At 35.8% G+C, this 23,070-nt stretch overlaps 1 protein-coding gene across 1 annotated transcript in view; it reads left to right on the top strand.

Annotated features, from left to right (window-relative positions):
• The window catches only part of LOC141514206 (uncharacterized), a 42,234-nt gene extending 19,424 nt beyond the window's left edge, over positions 1-22,810 (top strand). The window contains exons 2-5 of the mRNA XM_074224794.1: positions 11,443-11,600; positions 16,150-16,464; positions 19,474-19,746; positions 21,064-22,810. Of these exons, the coding sequence (XP_074080895.1) occupies positions 11,525-11,600; positions 16,150-16,464; positions 19,474-19,746; positions 21,064-21,137 (738 nt within the window). The 5' untranslated portion in view covers positions 11,443-11,524 and the 3' untranslated portion in view covers positions 21,138-22,810. The remainder of the gene's footprint in view (positions 1-11,442; positions 11,601-16,149; positions 16,465-19,473; positions 19,747-21,063) is intronic.
• Positions 22,811-23,070: the final 260 nt, after the last annotated feature.

The following is a 23,070-nucleotide window of genomic DNA, read 5'->3' on the forward strand; positions in this document are numbered from 1 at the left end:
TATTTTATTTTATTTGGGGTCTTTGTTTTTCTTCTTTTGGGTTTTTGCAGGGCAGTGGGGATTGGGTGGCTTGCATATCACACAGCTGGGTGATTGTTGGGTCTACGGGGCTGGATGTGGGCTCAGGTGCTTGTGGCTCCAGGGCTGTTGCTTCGTCCATTGCGCCACCTGTCCATACCAACAATTATTACTATTATTCTTTTTTTAACTTTAATTTTTTTTCTCTCCCCTTTATCGCCCAAGCAAGTTTATATTCATGGGGGGAGGGGTGTTTTGTTTGCTCTTGAACAAGAATATTTTATTAATGTAAAAAAAAACATTTGTACAAAATGAGAATTAAAAAATAAAATTAAAAAAAACAATAAAAAAAGAAATAAAAAGTCCAGATTTCCAGGGATTCAATGAAAAAAAGTTCAAAAGAAGGTGGCTTAGCCTTACTAGATCTAAAATTATATTATAAGGCATCAGTCATCAAAACTGTCTGGTACTGGCTAAGAAAGTGGTAGACCAGTGGAATAGACTAGGTGCAATAGCAGGAAATGATTATAGTAATCTGCTGTTTGACAAACACAGAGTCTAATTATTGGGATAAAAACTCTCCCTTTGATAAATATTGCTGGGAATATTAGAAGTTAGTATGGAAGAAACTTGGATTAGACCAACACCACCTCACACCCTATACCAAGATAAGATCAAAATGGATACAGGATTTAGACATAAAAAACAATATTATAAGCAAACTAGAAGATCAAGGACTAGTTTACCTGTCAGATCTATGGAAAGGAAAGCAATTTATGACTAAGAAAGAGATGGAAAATGTCACTAAAAACAAACTAAATGATTTTGATTACATTAAATTATAAAGCTTTTGCACAGACAAAAATCACTGTAACCAAGATCAAAAGAAATGTAGTAAATGGGGAAACAATTTTTATGACTAGTATTTCTGACAAAGGACTCATTTCTAAAGTATACAGAGAATTGAGTCAAATTTTTAAAAAAACAAGCCATTCAGGGTGGCTAGGTGGCGCAGTGGATAGAGCACTGGCCTTGGAGTCAGGAGTACCTGGTTTCAAATCCGACCTCAGACACTTAATAATTACCTAGCTGTGTGGCCTTGGGCAAGCCACTTAACCCCATTGCCTTGAAAAAACCTAAACAAACAAACAAACAAATAAATAAATAAGCAAATAAATAAATAAACAAACAAATAAATAATTGTGATGAGAGAGAAATCATATAAAAAAACGAAGTCATTCCCCAATTGACAAATGATCAAAGGATATGTAAAGGCAATTTACAGATGAGGAAATCAAAGTGATCCATAGTCATATGAAAAATTGCTCTAAATCATTACTTATTAGAGAAATGCAAATAAAAGCATCTCTGAGATACCACCTCACACTTCTCAAGACTGGCCAATATGATCAGAAAGGACAATGATCAATGCTGGAAAGGATGTGGGAAATCTGGGACACTAATACATGGTTGGTGGAGCTGTGAACTCATCCAGCCTTTCTAGAGAGCAGTCTGGAACTATGACCCAAAGGGAAACAAAAATGTGCATACCCTTTGATCCAGCAATACCATTACTGAGTCTATACCCTGAAGAGATGATGAAAAAGGGTAAAAACATCAGTTGTACAAAAATATTCATAACAGCTTTATTTGTGGTGGTAAAGAATTGGAAATCAAGTAAATGTCCTTCAATTGGGGAATGGCTTAACAAACTGTGGCATATGTATGTCATGGAACAATATTGTTCTATTAGAAACCAGGAGGGATGGGAATTGAGGGAAGCCTAGAGGGATTTGCATGAACTGATGCTGAGTGAGTTGAGCAGAACCAGAAAAAAATTGTACACCCTAACAGGAACATGGGGGTGATGATCAACCTTGATAGACTTGCTCATTCCATCAGTGCAACAATCAGGGACAGTTTGAGGTTATCTGCCATGGAGAATTCCATCTGTAGCCAGAGAAAGAATTGTGGAGTTTGAACAAAAATCAAGGACTATTACCTTTAATTTAGGGGAAAAAAACCCAATACCTTATTATGTAATCTTACTATCTCTTATACTTTATTTTTCTTTCTTAAGGATATGATTTCCCTCTCATCATATTCAATTTGGATCAATGTATACTATGGAAGCAATGTAAAGAGTGGTAAATTGTCCTCTGTGGGGGTAGGGTGGGGGGAAGGGAGGTAAGATTAGGGGAAAAATTGTAAAACTCAAAATAAATAAAATGTTTAAAATTTAAAAAAAAAAGAAAACCTAGATGTGATAGACCTTTGGAGAAAATTGAATGGAGATAGAAAGGAGTATACTTTTTTTGTCCTGTAGTACATGGCACCTCCACAAGAATTGGCCATGTACTAGGCCATAAAAATTTCATAATCAAATGCAGAAAAACAGAAATAGTGAATACTTCTTTCTCAGACTATAATTCAATAAAAATCATGAGCAATAATGGGCCATGGAGAGATAGACCTAAAACTAATTGGAAACTAAATAACCTCATTTTAAAGTATAGATAAAATTGATTTCATTCTAGACAATGACAACAATGAGACAACATACCAAAACTTATGGGATACAGCCAAGGAAGTTATTAGGGGATATATTATATCTCTAAATGCTCACATGAATAGAGAGAGGGGACATCAATAACTAAGCATTCAACTAAAAAGAATGGAGAAAGAACAAATTAAAAACCCCCAATTAAATACCAAATTAGAAATTCTAAAAATTAAAGGAGCAATTAATAAAATTGAAAGCAAGGAAACTGTTGAACTAATAAATAAAACCAAGTGTTGGTGTTATGAGAAAAACAATAAAATAAACCTTTGACTAATTTGATTAAAAAAGTAGAAAGAAGACAACAAAATTACTAGTATCATAAATGAAAAAGGTGAACTCACTGCTGATAAGGAGGATATTAAAGTACTAATTCAGAACTATTTTGCCCTACTTTATGCCAATAAATTTGATAATGTAAGTGAAATGGATGAATATTTACAAAATATAATTTTCCCAGGTTAACTGGAGAGGAAATTAATACCTAAATAACTCTCAGAAAAAGAAATTCAACAAGCCATTATTGAACTCCCTAAGAAAAAAAATCTCCTGGGCCAGATGGATTCACAAGTGAATTCTATCAAACATTCAAGAAACAATTGGTTCCAATTCCATATAAACTCTTTGGAAAAACAGGTGAAGATGTACTCCTTCTATGATACCAATATGGTGCTAATATCTAAATCAGGAAGAGTCAAAACAGAAAAAGAAAATTATAGACCAATTTCCCTAATGAATATAGATGCAAAAATCTTAAATAAAATCTTAGCAAAGAATTACAAATTATCACTAGGATAATACACTATGATTTATCCCAGGAATGCAGGGTTGGTTCAGTATTAGGAAAACTGTCAGTGTAATTGAGTATATAAATAAAAAACCTAACAGAAATCATATGATTATCTCAAAGATGCTGGAAAAGCCTTTGACAAAATTTACCACTTTACTAAAAACATTAATGAGGGTAGGAATGAATGGATTGTTCCTTAGAATGATAAGAAGTATCTATCTGACACCATCAACAAACATTATATGCAATGGGGATAAACTAGAGACATTCCCAGTAAGATCAGGGATGAAACAAGGAAGCTCATTATCATCACTATTATTCAATATTATATTAGAAATGTTAGTTTCAGCAATAAGAAAGAAAAAGAAATTGAAGGAATTAGAATTGGGAAGGAAGAGAAAAAAACTCTCACTCTTTGCAAATGACATGATGGTATAACAAGAGAACCCTAAAAAAATCTGGAAAAACTGCTAGAAACAATAAGCAACTTTAGCAAAATTGCAGGATATAAAATAAACCCCCCAAATCCTCCGCATTTCTTTATATTACTAGCAAGATACAGCAGCAAGAGCTAGAAAGAGAAATCACATTTAAAATAACTTCAGACATTATAAAATACTTGGGAGCCTACCTTCCAAGACAGACTCAGAAACTCTATGAAAATAACTATAAAACACTTTTCACACAAATAAAATCAGATTAAAATAACTGGGCAAATATCAACTGCTTATGGATAGACTAAGCTAATATAATATAAATGACAATTCTGCCTAAATCAAACTACTTATTTAGTATCTTACCAATCAAACTTCCAAAAAAATACTTTAATGAGCTAGAAAAAAATTGTAACTAAATTCATATGAAGAAACAAAAAGTCAAGAATATCAAAGGATTTAATGAAAAAAAGTGCAAAAGAAGGTGGCTTAGCCTTACCAGATCTAAAATTATGTTATAAAGCATCCGTCATCAAAACTGTCTGGTATTGGCTAAGAAAAAGAATGGTGGATCAGCGAATAGACTAGGTGCAAAAGAGATAGCAGGAAATGATTATAGTAATCTGCTGTTTGATAAACACAAAGAGTTCAGCTTCTGGGATAAGAACTCTCTCTTCAATTAAAAACTGTTGTTAAAATTGGAAAATAGTATGGCAGAAACTTGGATTGGAACAACATCTCACACCCTATACCAAGATAAGATCAAAATGGGTGCAGGAATAGACATAAAAGACAATATTATAAACAAACTAGGAGAACAAGGAATAGTTTACCTGTCAGTTCTATGAAAAGGGAAGCAGTTTATGACCAAGGAAGAGATGGAGAACATCATTAAAAACAAGCTGAATAATTCTGATTATATTAAATTAAAAAGCTTCTGCACAAACGAAACCACTGTAACCAAGACCGAAAGAAATGTAGTAAACTGGGAAATAATTTTTATAACTAGGGTTTTTGACAAAGGACTCATTTCTTATATATATATAGCAAACTGAGTCAAATTTATAAAAAAAAAGTGACTCCCCAATTGACAAATAGTCAAAGGATATGCAAAGGCAATTCACAGATGAGTAAAACAAAGCAATCCATAGTCATATGAAAAAATTGCTTTAAATCATTATGGATTACAGAAATGTAAATTAAAGCATCTCAGAGGTACCACTTCATACCTTTCAGATTAGCCAATATAACTAGAAAGGACATGATCAAGGTTAGAAGGGATGTGGGAAATCTGGGACACAATGAATTGAGCTGTGAACTAATCCAACTTTCTGGAGAGCCACTTGGAATTATGCCCAAAGGGCAATTAAAAACGTGCATACCCTTTGATCCAGCAATACCACTACTGGGTCTATAACTTGAAGAGAGACCATGAAAAGGGGTAAAAACGTCACTTGTACAAAATATTCATAGATGCTCTCTTTGTGGTGGCAAAGATTTTGAAATCTAGGTGCTATCCATCAATTGGGGAATGGCTTAACAAATTGTGGTGGATGTGTTTGATAGAATACTATTGTTCTATTAGAAACCAGGAAGGGCGGTGTCTAGGTGGTGCAATGGATAGAGCACCCGCCCTGGAGTCAGGAGTCCCTGAGTTCAAATCCAACCTCTGACACTTAATAATTACCTAGCTGTGTGGCCTTGGGCAAGTCACTTAAGCCTATTTGCCTTGCAAAAAAAAAAAACTATAACAAAACAAAACAAAAAAACCCAGGAGGGATGGGATTTCAGAGAAAGCTGGAAAAACCTTCATGAACTGGTGCTGAGCGAAATGAGCAGAACCAGAAGAACATTGTACACCCATACAGCAACATGGGGGTGGTGATCAACATTAATGTACTTGCTCATTCCATAAGTGCAATAATCAGGGACAATTTTAGGGTATCTGAGATGGAGAATTCCATCTGTATCCAGAGAATGAACTGTGGAGTTTAAACAAAGACCAAAAACAATTATCTTCAATTTCTTTTTAAAAAAAAAAAGTTGTCTTATTGAACTACATAATTTTGCTATCTCTAATATTTTATTTTTCCTCAAGGATTTTTTTCTCTCTCAACACATTCAATTTTGATCAATTCATAGCATGGAAACAATGTAAAGATAATCAGATTGCCTTCTGTCGGGGAAGGGGGGAGGGAAGGGGGAGGGGAAGTGTAAAATTCAAAACCTTACCAAAATATAAATAGAAACTACTATTGTATATAATTGGAAAATAAATATTTTTTATAATTTTTTTAAAAGATACATTTTTATGGGCAAAATTTCATTTGCTCTTCACTTCAACCCTGTGAGGCTTTTAGGACAATACTCATCTCCATTTTATAGAGGAGAAATCTAAAGATCGGAGAAATCAAATATATTAACTGCCCCACAGGGGCTTTGGAACAGAGCTGTGTATCAACCTTAGATTTTCTAATTTCAAAACTTGTGGTTCTTCCTAGACAGAATGATCAAGTTTGCAAAGGTCAATAAGCCTTGGGATAGCATATTAATCTCAGAAAAAGGCCTCTTCTTTTTTTTATCCTCCTCTGTCCTTCTTCCCCTCCTCCTTCTCATCTTCCCAATTCTCTTCCTACTAATTAATATCTTAACTATGTCTGATACTCCCTACCCAAGTCAAATCTCTTGAAAGAATGACATCATAGGTCTCAGTATCTTTTAAAGCCTAATAATAGACTTTAATAGGAAGACCCGTTGTCAAAGTTTCACATTCCTTTCTGCCTAGACAGCTGCAAATTCCCTAACCCCTACACTTTGATACAGGCACCCATGTCAACACAGTTGCAATCCAACCCACTTCTTTCAAAGTCCTTTTCCATTTTTATTTGCAATGAGTAATTTTAAAGAGCTTACTTTCCCTTGAGTGATAATAATCAGTTTTGCATGCAAGAGACAGGATTTCATGAATATAAAACTTTGCTTATTGATAACCAGAGACATTACTCAGAGTAATTACATCTTGTTTGTGGGTGACTTGCAATATTTTGCAAAGCCCTTGAGAGTGGGGAATGGACCTTATAGCACTCTCTGGACATGGCAATAAGGACTGTGAGTAGTAACTAGTGGCTGATCAGAATTCCTTCTTTTCCAACTTGGCTCAGTCATCCATACTGAAGTAACAAAAGGATTTCAAGGGCAAAAATCAGTAGACATGAATTATACATAAGTTTTTAAAAGAATTTTCCCTGTGGTGAACTAACAAGAGAAGGTGAGAAAAAAACTTAATCCTTTCTCTTTGGGATCAAGTTAACTTCAGAATGAATCTAGGTCAGCTTGAGCCCTCAGCTAGAGCCTGTCTTCTGTGTAGGTGATAATATATTCCTTATTAGTGTTTCAGGACTGATACTGTTCATTACAATTCATCACGTGTCCCCAAATCACTTAACTTAAAGCTGCACCAAGACTTTGGAGATGCCTTATAGTTCACATTTTTTATTGTTGCTATATTTTATATTACTATATATCATGGCATATATTATTCTCAGTTCTGCTTTGATCCCTTTACATATTATTTCATCTAAGCAACTAGATGATACAGTGGATAAAAGTGAAACTTGCAGACAGAAAAACTTGAGCTCAGATTCTACCTCAGACATTAACTAGCTGTGTAACTACCTCAGTCTCTTCATCTATAGAATGTGACTGATAACAGTACCTACTTCCCAGGATTGTTGTAAATGAACAAATGAGTTAACATGTTAATTTATAAATATTAGTAATTAATATTTGCTCTTTAAATCAATGATCATTAAATCAAATTAAATAACTACTATTAACCATTAGCTATTTAATATAAAATTAATAGCAAATAAACATAATAAATAAAATTTTATACAACCTTAAAGTGGTATATAAAAATGGTAAACAAATATAATATATAATAACCTCAAAGTGGTATATATAAATATAATAAATAAATATATAACAAAATAACCTCAAAAAGGTATATAAATATTATAATATGTAATAACCTTTAAAGTGGTATATATAACTTTATACAATAAATGAAATAAATTATCTTAGCTATTATTATTATTCTCCTATGTCTTTCGATATTCCTCATATTTATAATTTCTTGTGGTTCAGTAATATTCTATCATATCCATTTGTACAGTCTTAGGAGGGATTATTTCAGATCTGGTGCAAGTAGAACATTCAAAACCATGGTATTCAAATTAAGTAATTGCTTTTACTGGGGTCCAACAAGTAAACAATGAGCCTGGCTCCCTCTGGTCTTCCTAGAGCTCTGGATAATAGAGGCCTTCATGGTTATCCAGTTAGCTCTAAAGATCTCCTTAGGGGTCCCAATGTCCTCTGGAGAGGCCCATTTGTTCCCTAAATTTATTTTGAACCCTAAGATCATCTACCTGGTGGAAGTTCTAATTTAAATTGTCTGAATTTTAAGTCAAATTCTGCATATTTCAGTCACAATTTATTTCCCAATTGATAGGCACTCATTTTCTCCCCTGATTTTTTGCTACTAGGAAAAGTAATGAAAAAATATGACATGTTTGTAGGACTTTTTTCTCTGTTATTGCCCTCCCTGGGTTATAGCTCTATTAATAGGATCACTTGCATTTTAGTGACTTTCTTGCCTAATTACACATTGGTCAGGTCAATTAATAGCTCCAACAATAGGATACTGATGTGACTTGTTGTTTAGCTGGTTTCAATAGTGTCTGACTCTGTCATCCCTTTTGGGGTGATTTGCCATTTCCTTTTCCAGCTCATTTTGCAAATGAGGAAACTGAGGCAAGCTGGGTTAAGTGACTTGCCCAGGCTTACACAGTTAGTAAGTGTCTGAGGCCATGTTTGAACTCAGAAAAAATTTCTGATTTCTGCAGTTGTTAGTACACCCTCCCATTAAATTTTTCTTATTTTAAGTACATTTGTATCTCCCAACACCCTTATCCCTGCAGAAAATTTCCATTGGCTCACCTAGATGCTTCATTGGTTTCTTTCTTTTTTATTAATCATTTTGTAATTTGGTTGATGTAATAAAATTATTGGTATAGAATTGAATCTATAAATAAATTTAGATAGTATGATCATTTCATTGTTTTAGTGTGGCCTAAACACACTAAATAAAATTTGATTGATTAATTAAACTATTAAATTATTTAATCCCTACCATTATTTAAATAATGAGGAGAGAAGAAAGGAGAGGAGAGGGGAGAGGAGGGGAGGAGGAAGGGGAGGGGAGGGGAGAGGGGGGAGGGGAGGAGGAAGGAGAGGGGAGAGGAGAGGAGGGGAGAGAAAAAAGAAAGAAATCCTTGGTCTTTTAACTGAAAATGAGTTTTACTTTTGTAACATTAATTCTCAGGATTAAAGTCCTAAACAGATAGAATGGGCTTAATTGTCACTACTCAGATAGCTTCTCTCTTTCTGGAAACATAGGAATTTAGCTCATTGTTGCTTTCCTCTGTTCAGGGACTTGCCTTGTTCCTTTCAGTGCACTCTGCTCCTCTCCAAAGAGCATCTGAGTTTCAATCCCATCCATTTTTTTGTAAATTCTTTTACCATCAGCTCCTGTGCCTCAGAACTAGAGCATTGTGGGAAAGTGAATCCTTTCCTATTGATTTTTCTTGTTGTTTAGTTATTTTTCAGTCATTTTCTTAACAAAGATACTGTAATATTCTTTGCCTTCTCCTTATAGGTGGGGAAACAGACTCCCAGAGTTTTAACTTGTAGCTGCTTCCTACTATTCATGTTTAGCCACCCACACTCTTTCCTTTACTTTCTCCAGTTCCTTTCCTCAGATGATGAAACTGAGACAAACAGGGTTAAGTGATTTGCTCAAGGTCACACAGATGGGAAGTATTTGAAGCCAGATTTGAACTCAAGGAGATGAGTCTTCCTGATTCCTTACCCAATACTCTAGCTGCCCCCACTTACATCTAACTAATGTGCCTTTAAAAAATTTGGTGGGTTTTTTATTGTTTTTTTTTTCCTTTGCCCTACACTCCTTGGTTTCATTTTCTTTTCTTTTCTTTTTTTTTTTTGCAAGGCAAATGGGGTTAAGTGGCTTGCCCAAGGCCACACAGCTAGGCAATCACTAAGTGTCTGAGACGGGACCTGTACTCCTGACTCCAAGGCCAGTGCTTTATCCACTATGCCACCTAGCCACCCCTCTAAGGAGAAAATTTAAATTAGGCTACTTTATTTTGAGTCATCAAGGGTTCTTAAGAACCAAAGGTTCTTGTTCTAATGCTCTCTTCTTGGTCCTTTACTGGGTCTTAGAACTGAATCTCAAACTATGGGTAGAGCATTATAGGGGATTGGGTGTATCTGGGGTTTTCCTTCAACTTACTAAGTAATGTTTAAAGGGCCTTCCCTGGGTTTAGATACCTTTAGATACCTTTAGAAACCTTTCCAGGCTTCTTCTAGAGGAGCATTTCACCCAAATCCAAGGGTCAACAAGGTATGCAACATTTCCCTCAAGCAATTCCATGTCAAAATTTTTAAAAAGTCAATTTATCTGTCACAAGATATGAGTTGCCAAACAATTTTCAAAAGTATGCCAATCCTGAAGTTGATCTGGCTTTAGAAAGGAGCTGAACTGTTCATTCTTTGGATTTCATTTCCCTTGAATGATAGCATAAGGAAAATTGTTCTACTTAGGGGCAGTTAGGTGGCATAGTGATTAAAACACTGGGTTTGGAAGTAGGAGACTCATCTTTCAGAATTCAAAACTGGCCTCAGACACTTACTAGCTGAGTGACCCTGGGCAAGCCATTTAACTCTGTTTACCTCAGTTTCCTCATTTGTAAAATGAATTGGAGAAGGAAATAGTATCTTTGTCAAGAAAACCCCAAATGGGGTCATAAAGAGCTGGAAATGACTCAGCAATAACAAAGGCAAAGAACAGTGGGCTCAGAGATAGAAAACCTGGGTTCAAATCATAGCCCTGTGTGACTTTACAAAGTATGTGATCTGGGTATGAGACTCTGGATCTCAATTTGCTCTGTGAAATGAGGAAGCTAGAATGAAGGATCTTAAAAGGTCTTTGTTTCTCTCTGTTTCTTTTTCTTTGCCTTTCTCTGCCTCTGTCTTTCTGTGTGTGTCTCTCTGTTTCTGAATCTCGGTCTCTCTCTCTATGTCTCTGATTGTCTGCAGCTCTTTCTGTCTTTCTCTGTATCTCTGTCTTTATGTTTCTCTGTCTCTGTCTATCTTAGCTTCAAATTAAAAAAAAGTTTTAACATTATATTGCTAAATGAGCAATTCTATTGGAATCTGGAAAGAGGGTGATTAACTGGAAGGAGATGCAAGACAAGTTAAAATTCTGGGAATCATTTTTTTCCATCTGTAAAATGGTGTGGGTAATCAATGGCAATGGATAATGGGAAGGAGGCAGAGGACAAGTCCTAATTGTGCATCTCACTTTCCTCATCTAAAAAAATGTTGATTACACAATCTCAAAAGATCTTTCCAACTCTGAATCCTATGATTCTATAACCACTGGAAGGAGAAAGAGTAGTATGTCTCCTAAGACAGGAATGGTTACTTCTCACTGTAAATAATGAGGACAAGCAAAGGTCCTTTGTGAAAGCTTTTGTCTAATTGACTTTTTCTTTCTCCAGGGGATGTCTGGAGAATAGATGATAAAGAAGACTGACTCCTGAGGCCTGATTCCCCACCTGCCAGTGCAACCAATCTGACCTCATGTCTTCTGATTTCTTACCAAGAACAGTTCTGATCATCTTGCTCTTTACTGTTTTAAGGGTCACAGCAAATTCAAGTGAGTATTTTTGTTCTCTTCCATCTTCTCTGCAAAGTAATATCTGAGGGAAAGAATAATGGAAGATGGGGTGGCTAGGTGGTGCAGTGGATAGAGCCCAGTGGATAGAGCACCAGCCCTGGAGTTAGGAGTACCTGAGTTCAAATCCAGTCTCAGACACTTAATAATTACCTAGCTGTGTGGCTTTGGGCAAGCCACTTAACCCCATTGCCTTGCAAAAACTAAAAAAATAATAATGATAATGGGGAGAATAAAAATGGTATGATTCAGACCTAAAGAATCCTTAGAACTCATTCACCCCTTCAAAACAAAGACCTAGAAAAATAAAGTGATTTTGTCCAAGGTCATAAGGTTCTAAGGAGAAGAAATAAGATTCAAGCTGGAGGTCTTTCCACTCTCATTTCAGTGCTCTATTATACCATGCCTTCTTCATTATACCTGAAATATATAGAGATGGGGATAAAACCTATTCAATTTTGGATGAAGTTCTTGTTGTTATTCTTCTAGGACACTATACTGTGTTGGAAACTTCCTAGACTATTAGGTAGAAGCCCTAGGTTCTGCATCTTTGTATTTGAATATTTGTTGAAATGAATTAAATTGAATTTGTTTCTGTCACTGTGTGACCTTGGGTAAGTCACTTCACTCTCTGGGCCTCATTTTCTCTACCTGTAAAAGGAAGATAATTTATTAAGATTGCTTTCCAGCTCTGGCATTCTATAGTTCTCTGATTCTGTAATGAGGTTTTTTTCTCTTTTTCCCCATCTCTTCTTTGCTATTCTCCTCTATTCATATCTCTCTGTGATACATGTTCTTTCATGATTAGTCTCATGACTAGGTCTTACTTTCATTGGTAGTGCTCTGTCATACTAAGACAACCTAAAGAGTTTAGGACCCTGGACAGAGCCTCCTCTTCTGATATACAGATAGATGATAGATAGATAGATAGATAGATAGATAGATAGATAGATAGACAGATTGATAGATATAGATATAGATATAGAGAGAGCTATAGATATGTGTATATATAGTTCCTTCTCCAAGAGCTTAAGCCAATGGGATAGTCAATTTAAAGTGAAAGAAAATAGAAACCAAGGATACACTTAATTATGAAAAAATAAGTAGGTATATGAGGGAGTCAGGGTCCAAGGAGAAAAAGCAATAGGTTTATGTAGGTCAAAAATATGTTCTCCAGTCTTCACCTTGGGTTGGGGGCCTGGAGTCCAAGACTCACACAATGAGTTTGTAGTGATACAATTTTTTTTTTTGCAAGTCTGCTGATAAAGTTTGGGGCTGGGCTAGGTGATCAGGTATCCATGGTTAATGGAGCTAAAACAGGTCAGTGAATGAAATCACAGTCCTGGATCATTATCTTCCCCTACCCATGGATCAATTAGCTTTTGAAGAGTAGAATGTAAACTTTTTGAGGGCAGATACTATTTCCTTTTTTTTCTGCTGTCCCCAGCACATATTAGGTACTGAGTGAAGTTTTTTAAATTGAGTTGAATAACATAGTTTTTATTTGGAAGAGACCTCAACAATCATCTTAGTCTAACCTGATATAGTCCTACCATGATGAACTTGACAACCTCTCCACAAACACCTCCAATGAGGTGAAATCTGATGCCTGCCAAAACAAGCTTATTATACTTTTGTACAATTCTAATGGATAGGAAGATTTTCTTGATACTAAGCCAGAGTTAAGGTTTCCAAAGTGCTTTACAAATATTATCTCATTTGATCCTTAGAAGGACCTAAAGGTAAGTGATATTATTTGATATATGAAGAAACTGAGGCAAGCAGATTATGTGACTTGTGCATACAGCTAGTAAATGTCTAAGGTTGTTTTTGAACTCAGGTTTTCCTGACTTCAGGTTCATCACTCTACTCACTATGACCCTGAATACTATATACTATTACTCCATGGTGAATAGGGAATGAAGTTAATGACACAACCCCTCCCTCCCTCCCTTCCTCCTTATTTGTTTCTGTATCTAATGTGATTTTTTTTGATGCTTTATAATTCAGCTCATATTGCTTATAAATCATTAGATCTTATCCAATTATTATATAAATTTACATGCAAAAATTGTTTAAATGATTTTATGAAGTAATTTTGAAAATGCATATCAAATATTAGTTCATATTTAAATAGCCCTTTTATGTATACAGAGTTCTTTCCCCATAACAAGTTTGAGAGACAGATAATGTAAGTATTATCATTCCTATTTGGCAGACAAAGAATTTGAGCTTTATAAAGGCTTTTTGTGTTTTGGGGAATCATAGATTGATAGCTGAAAGGAAGGGACTGAAGAAGTCATCTAATTCAAGTACCCTATTTTAGAGATGAGAAAACTGAAGCTTAGAAAGAGTAAGTGAATTGGCCATGGTTATATATATATATATATATATATATATATATATATATATATATATACTTTTTTTCCCAAGGCAATGGGTTTAAGTGATTTGCCTAAGGTCACACAACTAGGTAATTAAGTATCTGAGATCAGAGTTGAGCTCAGGTCCTCCTGTATACAGGGTGGTGTTCTAACCACTGAACAACCCAGCTATACTCACACATATTTTCAGAGACAAAATTTGAAATCAGGTTTTCCCCCATTTCAAGAGCACCCCTTGATTTAACATGTCATGCTGGCTCTTGCTTAAAATTAAATGGCAAGGGGCAGCTAGGTGGCGTAGTGGCCCTGGAGTCAGGAGAGCCTGAGTTCAAATCCATCCTCAGACACTTAATAATGACCTAGCTATGTGGTCTTGGGCAAGCCACTTAACTCCATTGCCTTGAAAAAAAACCTAAAAAAAGAATTAAATGGCAAGTAAGTGTTGAAGGCAAGATTTGTACTCAAATTTCCTGAATCTAAAACCAGTAAACTTTCCCCTAGACAGTATTTCCTTTTATATAGCTATGAGAAACAGCAAAAGGTGAATGGTTCAAGAGAGACAATAATAAACTATCCTTAGGAATTTTCCATTGATTTACTTATAACTTGATCATGATGCAGTAGGATGCTAAAATTGAAATTTAGGACCTGAGTTCAAATCCTACTTAAAAATCAGGTCTTTATGTGACTCCCAGGATCACAAAAAACTCTAACCTCTGAGCCTTATTGTCCTCCTCTGTAAAAAGAAGACTTTGGATTTGGTGATCTCTAAGTTTTCTTGTAACTCTAACTCTATGATCCCATGGTATATAGCAAGTCTTCTTCAAATATAATCTCATTAGTCCAGCAAAGGTTTCCCTGTTTTCCCTGTTCCCCATATAGGCTGCCATTATTGAAGTCTTCCTCTTTGGGTTTTTGAGGTCTATTATGATGAAAGATAGAACAGAACACAGAGAAAGGCATTTATGATATTCAAATTAATTGATGAATTTCTTTCTATTCAATTTTTTCATTATTAAGATCCCTTTTTAAGGAGGAAGTGAAGGAGAAAGAATAATCATTTTTAAGTACTTATTACATGGCAGAGATCATAGTAAGCGTCTTACACATGTCTTTGTGAAGGAATCTAGGCAAAAACAATAATATATTTGAGAACTCTGATAATAAATAGCTGCTTTAGGGCAGAAGCAGAGAAGGAAATGCAGTTGGGTCATAGTAGCAGGAGATTGAGAGGAAACTGGAACTTTTAGCCCAGGAAATGAAGGACCCTTTATTTCCTTCTTCTCCATCTCTCCTGTTTCCCTTTTCCCTCATCTTTTTTTTCTCCATGTAATAAGCCTTTTATGGATAAATGATTTTTTCATGGATATATCTATGGACTTTGTTTTTTTCTAAGAAATACATACACAGATAAACTTTTCATTGTTTCCAATACACTTTCTGTGAAAATGATAAATTCTAATTCTTTATTGTTTTAACCTATTGCACTTAATTTAAGGATTCACAATGTATAAAACTAGCTTTTGATCTGCTTTTCTTTAACCTATTTCTTTTGTTCCTTCCTTCCTTCCTTTCCTCCCTCCCTTCTTTTTCCTCCTTTCTTTCCTTCCTTCTTCCTTTCTTTTTTTGATGATGAGAGGAAGTATATGGGAATTAGAAAAGAAAAAATATGAAAGAATGTACAAGTAAAACACTTGGGAATCAAGAGGGAAAAGGACAGTCCTAAGCAAAGAATAAGAATCATCTACAGAAATTTCCATTCAGAAACTTCTATTCAATAACTGAGAATCTTTCAACACTAATTCAAGGTCAGCCTTCAACATGATACTTTTCCTAACTGTTCCAATCCCAGACTTCAAAGATCTCTCTGCTCTTTGAATTTTGAGTACATGGTATCTGTGCCAATCATCCATTTGATCCTGAGCTTATGTGTTCTTATTGGACAAGTCTTCAAGGTCAAAGGCAGCAAGTGCCTCATGACTCTTGATGTATCTCACTGTGTCGATGATGATGATGACTGTGGTGGCAGTGATGAAAGCATAATTCTGGAATTTAGTTATAGCAGAGTTTTCTTAATTGTTGTTGATGGTGATGGTGAAGGTGGTGGTGCTGATAACATGATTCTGGAATTTGCTTATTTATTGCAGAGTTTGCAGAGTTCAAATGCCAGAAAGAAGTATCTGTTTGCAAAAATAAGAAGGTTGAGATAATCTGCAATAGCACCCTGGACTTCCATCGAATAGAATTGTATCTCTGTTATAACAAGACAGACAAAGGAAAACTCCTCTTCAACATGACAACAGTAGGAGCATCTAAATTTCAGGAAGGGAAACATCTCCAACTTAAGAACCAAGAAGCCATGTTGGTGATTCAGAACACCCAATTTTCTCATCGTGGACTCTACCGCTGGGTCCTTTTAAGCAAAGGATCCACAATTATATACACTAGACTATATGTTTCAGGTGAGGAAAAGCCAGGAATGGGAAGTTTCACATATATATAAATTTAAGGAACATTATAAAATCTTCTGTTATATTGGTAGCTCAACTGTTCAACAAGCATTTATTAAGCACCTACACAACTTAGGGGAGAAACAAAATTTAGATGTGACAGATCCCTGACCTCCTGGGGCTTACAGGTAATTATTATACACCTCAATACAGATAACTAGGATACCAGTAACTCTATGAGGGATCTGGATCTGTGATTGTTTTGGTATGGAAGCTCCCTCCTCTGATGGGCAACTCATTTGCAACTTGTGATCTTAAAGTTGCCTGGGGATATTGACAGGTTATATGATTTGCCCATAATCACAAAACTCGCTTTTGTCATAGACAGCATTTGAATCCAATCTTCTTGATTCCAAGGACTAGTTTCTATCCTCTATAGTATTTCACTTCTCAAAAAGTAGAACAAATATAATTGTTTATCCTGATTGGGGGAGTTTCAGACATCTATTTAAAAACAATAGACAGGTAATTTACTGCAAGGGAAAAACTCCCTCCTTACCTTGCCGACTTGGATCATTCAGAAAACCTCAGATAATCCAGACCTAGAATATGAGTTGATTGCATAGCTACATTCTAGCACAGACTGATACTCCTATAAATCCTGGAAATGACAACTTTAAAAACAATATAGACATTTATCTGACCCCTCTTATTTTGATATCATTATTCACCTTGTGTCCCACAAGCCTAACCCCTTCATATTACAATGAAGTACACCTTGCAGTTTAGCTATGACAGCCTTCCCCTCCTCCTTTCCCTGATGACTAGGTTTCTTATAATAAAAGCTAACTTGTAATTTACAAAGTACTTTAAGGTTTGCAAAAGTGCTTTATAAATATCTCATTTTATCCTCACAACTTCACAACTCTGGGAAAGTGATGCTATTATTAATCTCTATTTTATAAATGGGAAACCTGAAAGAGAGGAGGGAGGGAGGGAGGGGAGAGAGAGAGAGAGAGAGAGAGAGAGAGAGAGAGAGAGAGAGAGAGAGAGAGAGAGAGAGAGAGAGAGTTGCCCAGCATTGTGTTTCTTGTAAATAACTGAAGCTAGATTTTGAATTCAGCATTTCCAGACATCAAGTCTAGCTCTCCTTTTATTAGGCTATCTTACTGGTTCTTTAGAGGAGAGAAGTATTGCCAAAATAATCCATCAGCATGCTTGTGATCAGAGTCTTCAGAGGTGACTGGTGAAGGCTTTGAGAGTGACTTGTCCATGGTCACACAGCTTTTAAGTAGCAAGTGTTTGAGATTGGATTTGAATGCAGGTCCTCCTGACTCCAGGGCCAGTACTCTACCCACTGTACCACCTAGTTTCCCCTATATCAGTTCTTTTTTTTTTCAAAGTCAGAAGGCTCTATCATCTCAAGAAAACTAACCAAACAAACTCTTTTTTTTAGGTTTTTGCAAGGCAAATGGGGTTAAGTGGATTGCCCAAGGCCACACAGCTAGGTAATTATTAAGTGTCTGAGACCAGATTTGAACCCAGGTACTCCTGACTCCAGGGCCGGTGCTTTATCCACTAGCCACCTAGCCACCCCCCAAACAAACTCTTTTGGGAACAATCTAAGTTACAGAAACCCATCAGATAGGAGCTACCAGAAGGTCAAGGTGGCTTGTGCTTAATCACATAGGTAGTAAGTGACAAGGTCAGGTCTTTTGACTCCAAATCAAATACTCTTTCCCCTCTGCCATGTTAATCTGGAAGCCTTCACTGACTAATTATCATACCTCCTTGAAGGGTCATTCCATTGGTAAAGTGTTTTATAAATGTTTCCATGGCATTTTGTGGTGGTGTTTTGTCTCCTCAATGAAACTGGAAGTTCCCCCAAGAGTAACAATAACATCTTCTCCTTCATAGGTTCACAGAATTGCAAAGTTAGAAGGAACCTTGGAGATCATCTAATCCAACCTTCTCAGTTTACAGATGAAGAGCCTGTGACTTAGTGAGGCAGTCACTTGTCCAAAGTTATTTTGTAAACGAATGAAATAATCATTGTCAAGAGTTTCACACAGTGTATGATACATTACTGTTATTCGACTGTGTCTGACTCTCCATGACTCCAAGTACTATATGTATCATGCCAAAACCGTCCAAGGGGCTTGTTTGACAAAGATACTGGAGTTCTTGGCCATTTCCTTCCTCAGTGGCTGAAGGTGACTTGTCCAACACCTCATAGCTAGTAAGTATCTGAGGCCATATCTGAGTTCAGGTCTTCCTTACACCAGTGCTGTGCTCTACCCACTATGTCACCTAGCTGTCTCTAGGTATTCCTGGAACATGATAGGCATTCTGTAAATATCAGTGAGGGAAAAAGAAATTGGTGAATTCAAAAGTCATTCAATGTGTTTCAATTTAGAATGGAACCCAAGTATTATGTTTCCCACCAGACCAAGATGCTTTCTCATTAGCAGGACCTAGTATCGGACTTTGTACACTTTCTTTTGCTTTTTTCATAGTCAGTGGGGTTAATTGACTCCCCCCAAGGTCACACAGCTAGAAAACATCAAATGTCTGAGGCTGAAGTTAAATTCATGTCCTTCTGACTCTAGGGCCAGTGCTCTATCCACTGTGCCACTAGCTGTCTGAATTTTGTGTACTACTTGAAGGTAGCTAGGTGGTAGCTAACTCTGTCCACTAGATAGTGCATCAGACCTAAGCAAGTCATTTTAACCTCAAAGCCTTAATTTTCTCATCTGTACAATGGACATAACAATAGCATCCACTCTATTGGCAGATTATAGTGAGAATCAGATGAAAGCATTTTGCAAAACTTAAAGCCCTATATAAATACTATCTGTCATCATTATGAGTGGTAATGTTATTGATCTCATGAACTAAATTGGGAAAAGAGCTCTTCATTGCTTTGCTGTCTGAATCCCTTATCCATTACTTCCTATTCCTCCTGAGGGTTACTCTTTCTCTTGACATTTATTTGTCTTCATATGATTCTGCTTCTTCTAGAGCCCCCTACGATCTCCAAGGAAAATGGCAGCCTGATATGTCAAGCAACAGTGGTAAAGCCAGGGAGAAGAATCATCTGGTCCAATGAACTGCCCCCAGGGCAGTCAGAGTTCACAGTCCCTCCAAATGTGGATGCCAAAGGCTTAATCAAACTCAGCAGCTCTCAACCTTGGAATGATACTTTTGACATTAATCCACCTTGCTGTAAAGTCGTGGATGAGAATGACTCCCCAGAACCTTGTGAAGAAACTTGCTATACCAATTCCATCATGTGTAAGGTTTCAGATGAAGTCTGGGTTTTTACTCAGGGAAGAATGGGTTAGAGGGATTTGGCAACTTTTTTGAGGTTTTTCTTACTGTTTAGGGTAACAATTGCAATCCCAGTGGCTTTTTATGCTTATTATGTATCAGGCACACATAAAGACAGCTGAATGGCACAATGAATAGAGTACTGGCCCTAGAGTTAGGAGTTCAGAAATATGGTACAAGAACCTGCAGTTTGAGACAATTCATTTTTAAAAGCACTTTAAGGTTCATAATTTGCTTTTATTATAACAACTTTCTGAGGCAGTCTTAGTTAATATTATTATCCACACTGTCATTTGACATATAATGAAACTGAGACTGTACAAGGGAATACAGCTCATTAGTGGGAGGGTCAGAATTTGAACACAGATCATCTAACTCTAAATGAGGTTTCTTGCCACACCAACCTCTCTAAAATAAGGACTCCCGCAGGTTCTTCTTGCTTGGCCAGTCAATACAACATTAATTCTAAGTCTAGGAATATCATTCTAAGGCAATGATATCAGAGATATGGCATCCAATTATGATAATGTAAAGAATTTGGTTCTCCCACTCGAAACACTAGTAAGATATGGTGCACCTCAAGAGGAACTGATGTTGTTTGCCACCACTTCCATCCCTATAAGCTGAATTACTGTAGACACACAAAGCACACCAGTGCCCAATAGGATGGATTTTGGAGCTTATCCTGGCATATTCTAGCTACAACCAATCAGTAGACTTTATCTCTGCTTAAATCTGACTTTTCCAAAGACCAAAGTATAACAGCCTTAAAAATAAGCACTCAAATGGAGATTTCTTCATATCAATTCTGCTAGTTCTTTGGTCTCCCAAGTGACTTCTCTAAACTATTTCTAATTCTGTTCTTCGAATTTTTAAAAATACAATTTGTTCTCTTATCAAAGCAGTCCATTTAATACTTGGGACGCAGTGGAGATCTCCATGTCAAGAAGAGAACTTGTTTATAATTATTGTACATGATTTTGTGAATAGCAGGTCAAGGGGCCAGTAAAGAATTCAAGGAGAAGAGTATACTTTGGATGGACAAATTTCTCCAACAAGTCCTTACACTTCTTGGCTCATGGAATCATAGACCATTTAGGCTAGAAAAGGACTTTATTATCATCACCTTTATTTTACAAATGAGGAAGCTAAGAACCAGAGAAATTAAATGATTTGCCTATGGATGTATAGTAACTTGTTGGTCCAGTAGGGATGCAAATATAGGTCTCTGGATTCCTGGTTCAGGGCTTACTTGTCATTTTTGCTTTTCTTTCATTGCAGGTGCTTCAATGAACAAACATGAAATACATTTTTTTATAACCATAATTTCTGTTTTGATTTTGATGAATTTTTAGCCAAGTATGGAAAAAACATAATGCAGTTGCTATTCCCACATTTATGTTTTTCACTTATTGGTTTCCATCAGCTGGGATACTTCAGACTTTGTAATCAATCATAGCTTTATGCTTCCTCTTCTTTGATCTTTTGTACTTCCCAAAACTATATGAAGACTGATAAGCCATACTTTGTGCCTTTTGACTTGGCTGAGGAATCCATCAATTGGAGAATGGCTGAACAATGGCTCTGGTATATAAATGTAATGGAATACAAGCATAGATTCGCAGTTCAATTTCATAACAACCCAAAATGATTTACATGAATTTATGCTGATTGAAGTGAGCAGAACTAGGAAAACATTATATACAATAACAGCTACTTTATGGGACATCGACTATGATAGACATGGTTCTTCTCAGCAATACGATGATCTAAGACAGTTCTAAAAAATTTGTGATAGAAAAATTTCATCCACATCCAGAGAAAGACCTATGGAGTATGAATGCAGACTGAAGCATACTATTTCTACTTTTTAAAATTTGTTTCTTCTTTTATCTTTTTCATGGTATTTTGTTCTGATTTTTCTTTCACAATATGATTACTATGTAAATTATTTAGGATAATTGCACATCTATAATTGCTTGTTATCTTGAGGAAGGGGAGAGAGACAAAGAAGGAAGAAAAACTTGGAACTCAAAATTTTTAAAAATGAATGTTGAAAACTATCTATACATGTAATTAGAAAAAATTAAATACTATAAAGACTAAATACTGTAAATACTATGAAGGGGTGGTTTCAGAAAAAAACATGACAAGACCTATATGAACTGACATAAGGAGAAGTAAGAAGAATTGAAAGATCATTGTGCATAATAATAGTAATATTTTAATGATGATCAGTTGTGAAAGACTTGGCTACTCTGATCAATAGTTTCAATGATTCAAGACAATTCCAAAGATCTCAATGAAAAAAAAAGATATCCATCTCCAGAGAAAGAACCAATGAGCTCAGAGCACAAATTGAAGAATAATTTTCTCATTTTCTTTATTTTTCTTACTTTTAAAAATATGACTAATGTGGAAACATGTTTGCATGATTTTACATGTATAAATGATATTATATAATTTGCCTCAGTGAGTAAGGGGACAGATGAAGTAGGAGGGAGACTATTTGAAACTCAAAATTTATGAAGAATGTAAATATAAATAATAAATTGATTTTTTTAAGTATGAAAGAGAAATCATAACGGATTTAATAGGGTTAAATTATTTACATTCCTGTATGGGAAGGTGGAAAATGTAACTCCTAAGAATTTTATCATTATTAGCACAGTTAAAGGTCTACACAGACAGAGGGCAAAAGTGTGAGTCAATTGTTTTGGAGTAATCTCAAAAAAAATGGGGTTGAGAAAATAGACTGCATTGGGAGAAGGGGAATGGGAGAGGAAAAAAGAAAATTACCTAAAAATGAAATGTAAAAATAAGAATTTACAGTAGAGAGGAAAATGGGGGGGGCAGGCTTGAACCTTGCTCTCATCAAAATTAGTTCACATATAAATCCAGTTGGATATAGAACTCAATCTTGTGCCTCACCTCTGGTAGAGCTCTGAGTTAGTATTGATCTGGTCAGCCACAGTCTTTGACCTCAGCACAGTGATGTCATGTTGGTTCTCTTAGAGCACAAAAGACAACAACCAACTCAAGACTGATGAAAAAGAGGGGAAGGGATAAAAGAAAGGGAGGGTGGTGGGAAGAGGGAGGGTGAATTAAAGAAGGCGGTGGTTAGAGATAAAACAAATGTTTGAGGTGGGACAGGTTCAAAAAAGAGAGGAGGATACACTGAGCTAAATAGGATGAAGGGAAATATACAGTAATCATAACTGGGAATGTGAATGGGATGAACTCACATATAAATCAGAAGTGGAGAGCAGAATGAATTAGAAGCCAGAA

Source organism: Macrotis lagotis, chromosome 2 (genome assembly GCF_037893015.1).
Source record: "Macrotis lagotis isolate mMagLag1 chromosome 2, bilby.v1.9.chrom.fasta, whole genome shotgun sequence".
Lineage (NCBI taxonomy): Eukaryota > Metazoa > Chordata > Mammalia > Peramelemorphia > Peramelidae > Macrotis > Macrotis lagotis.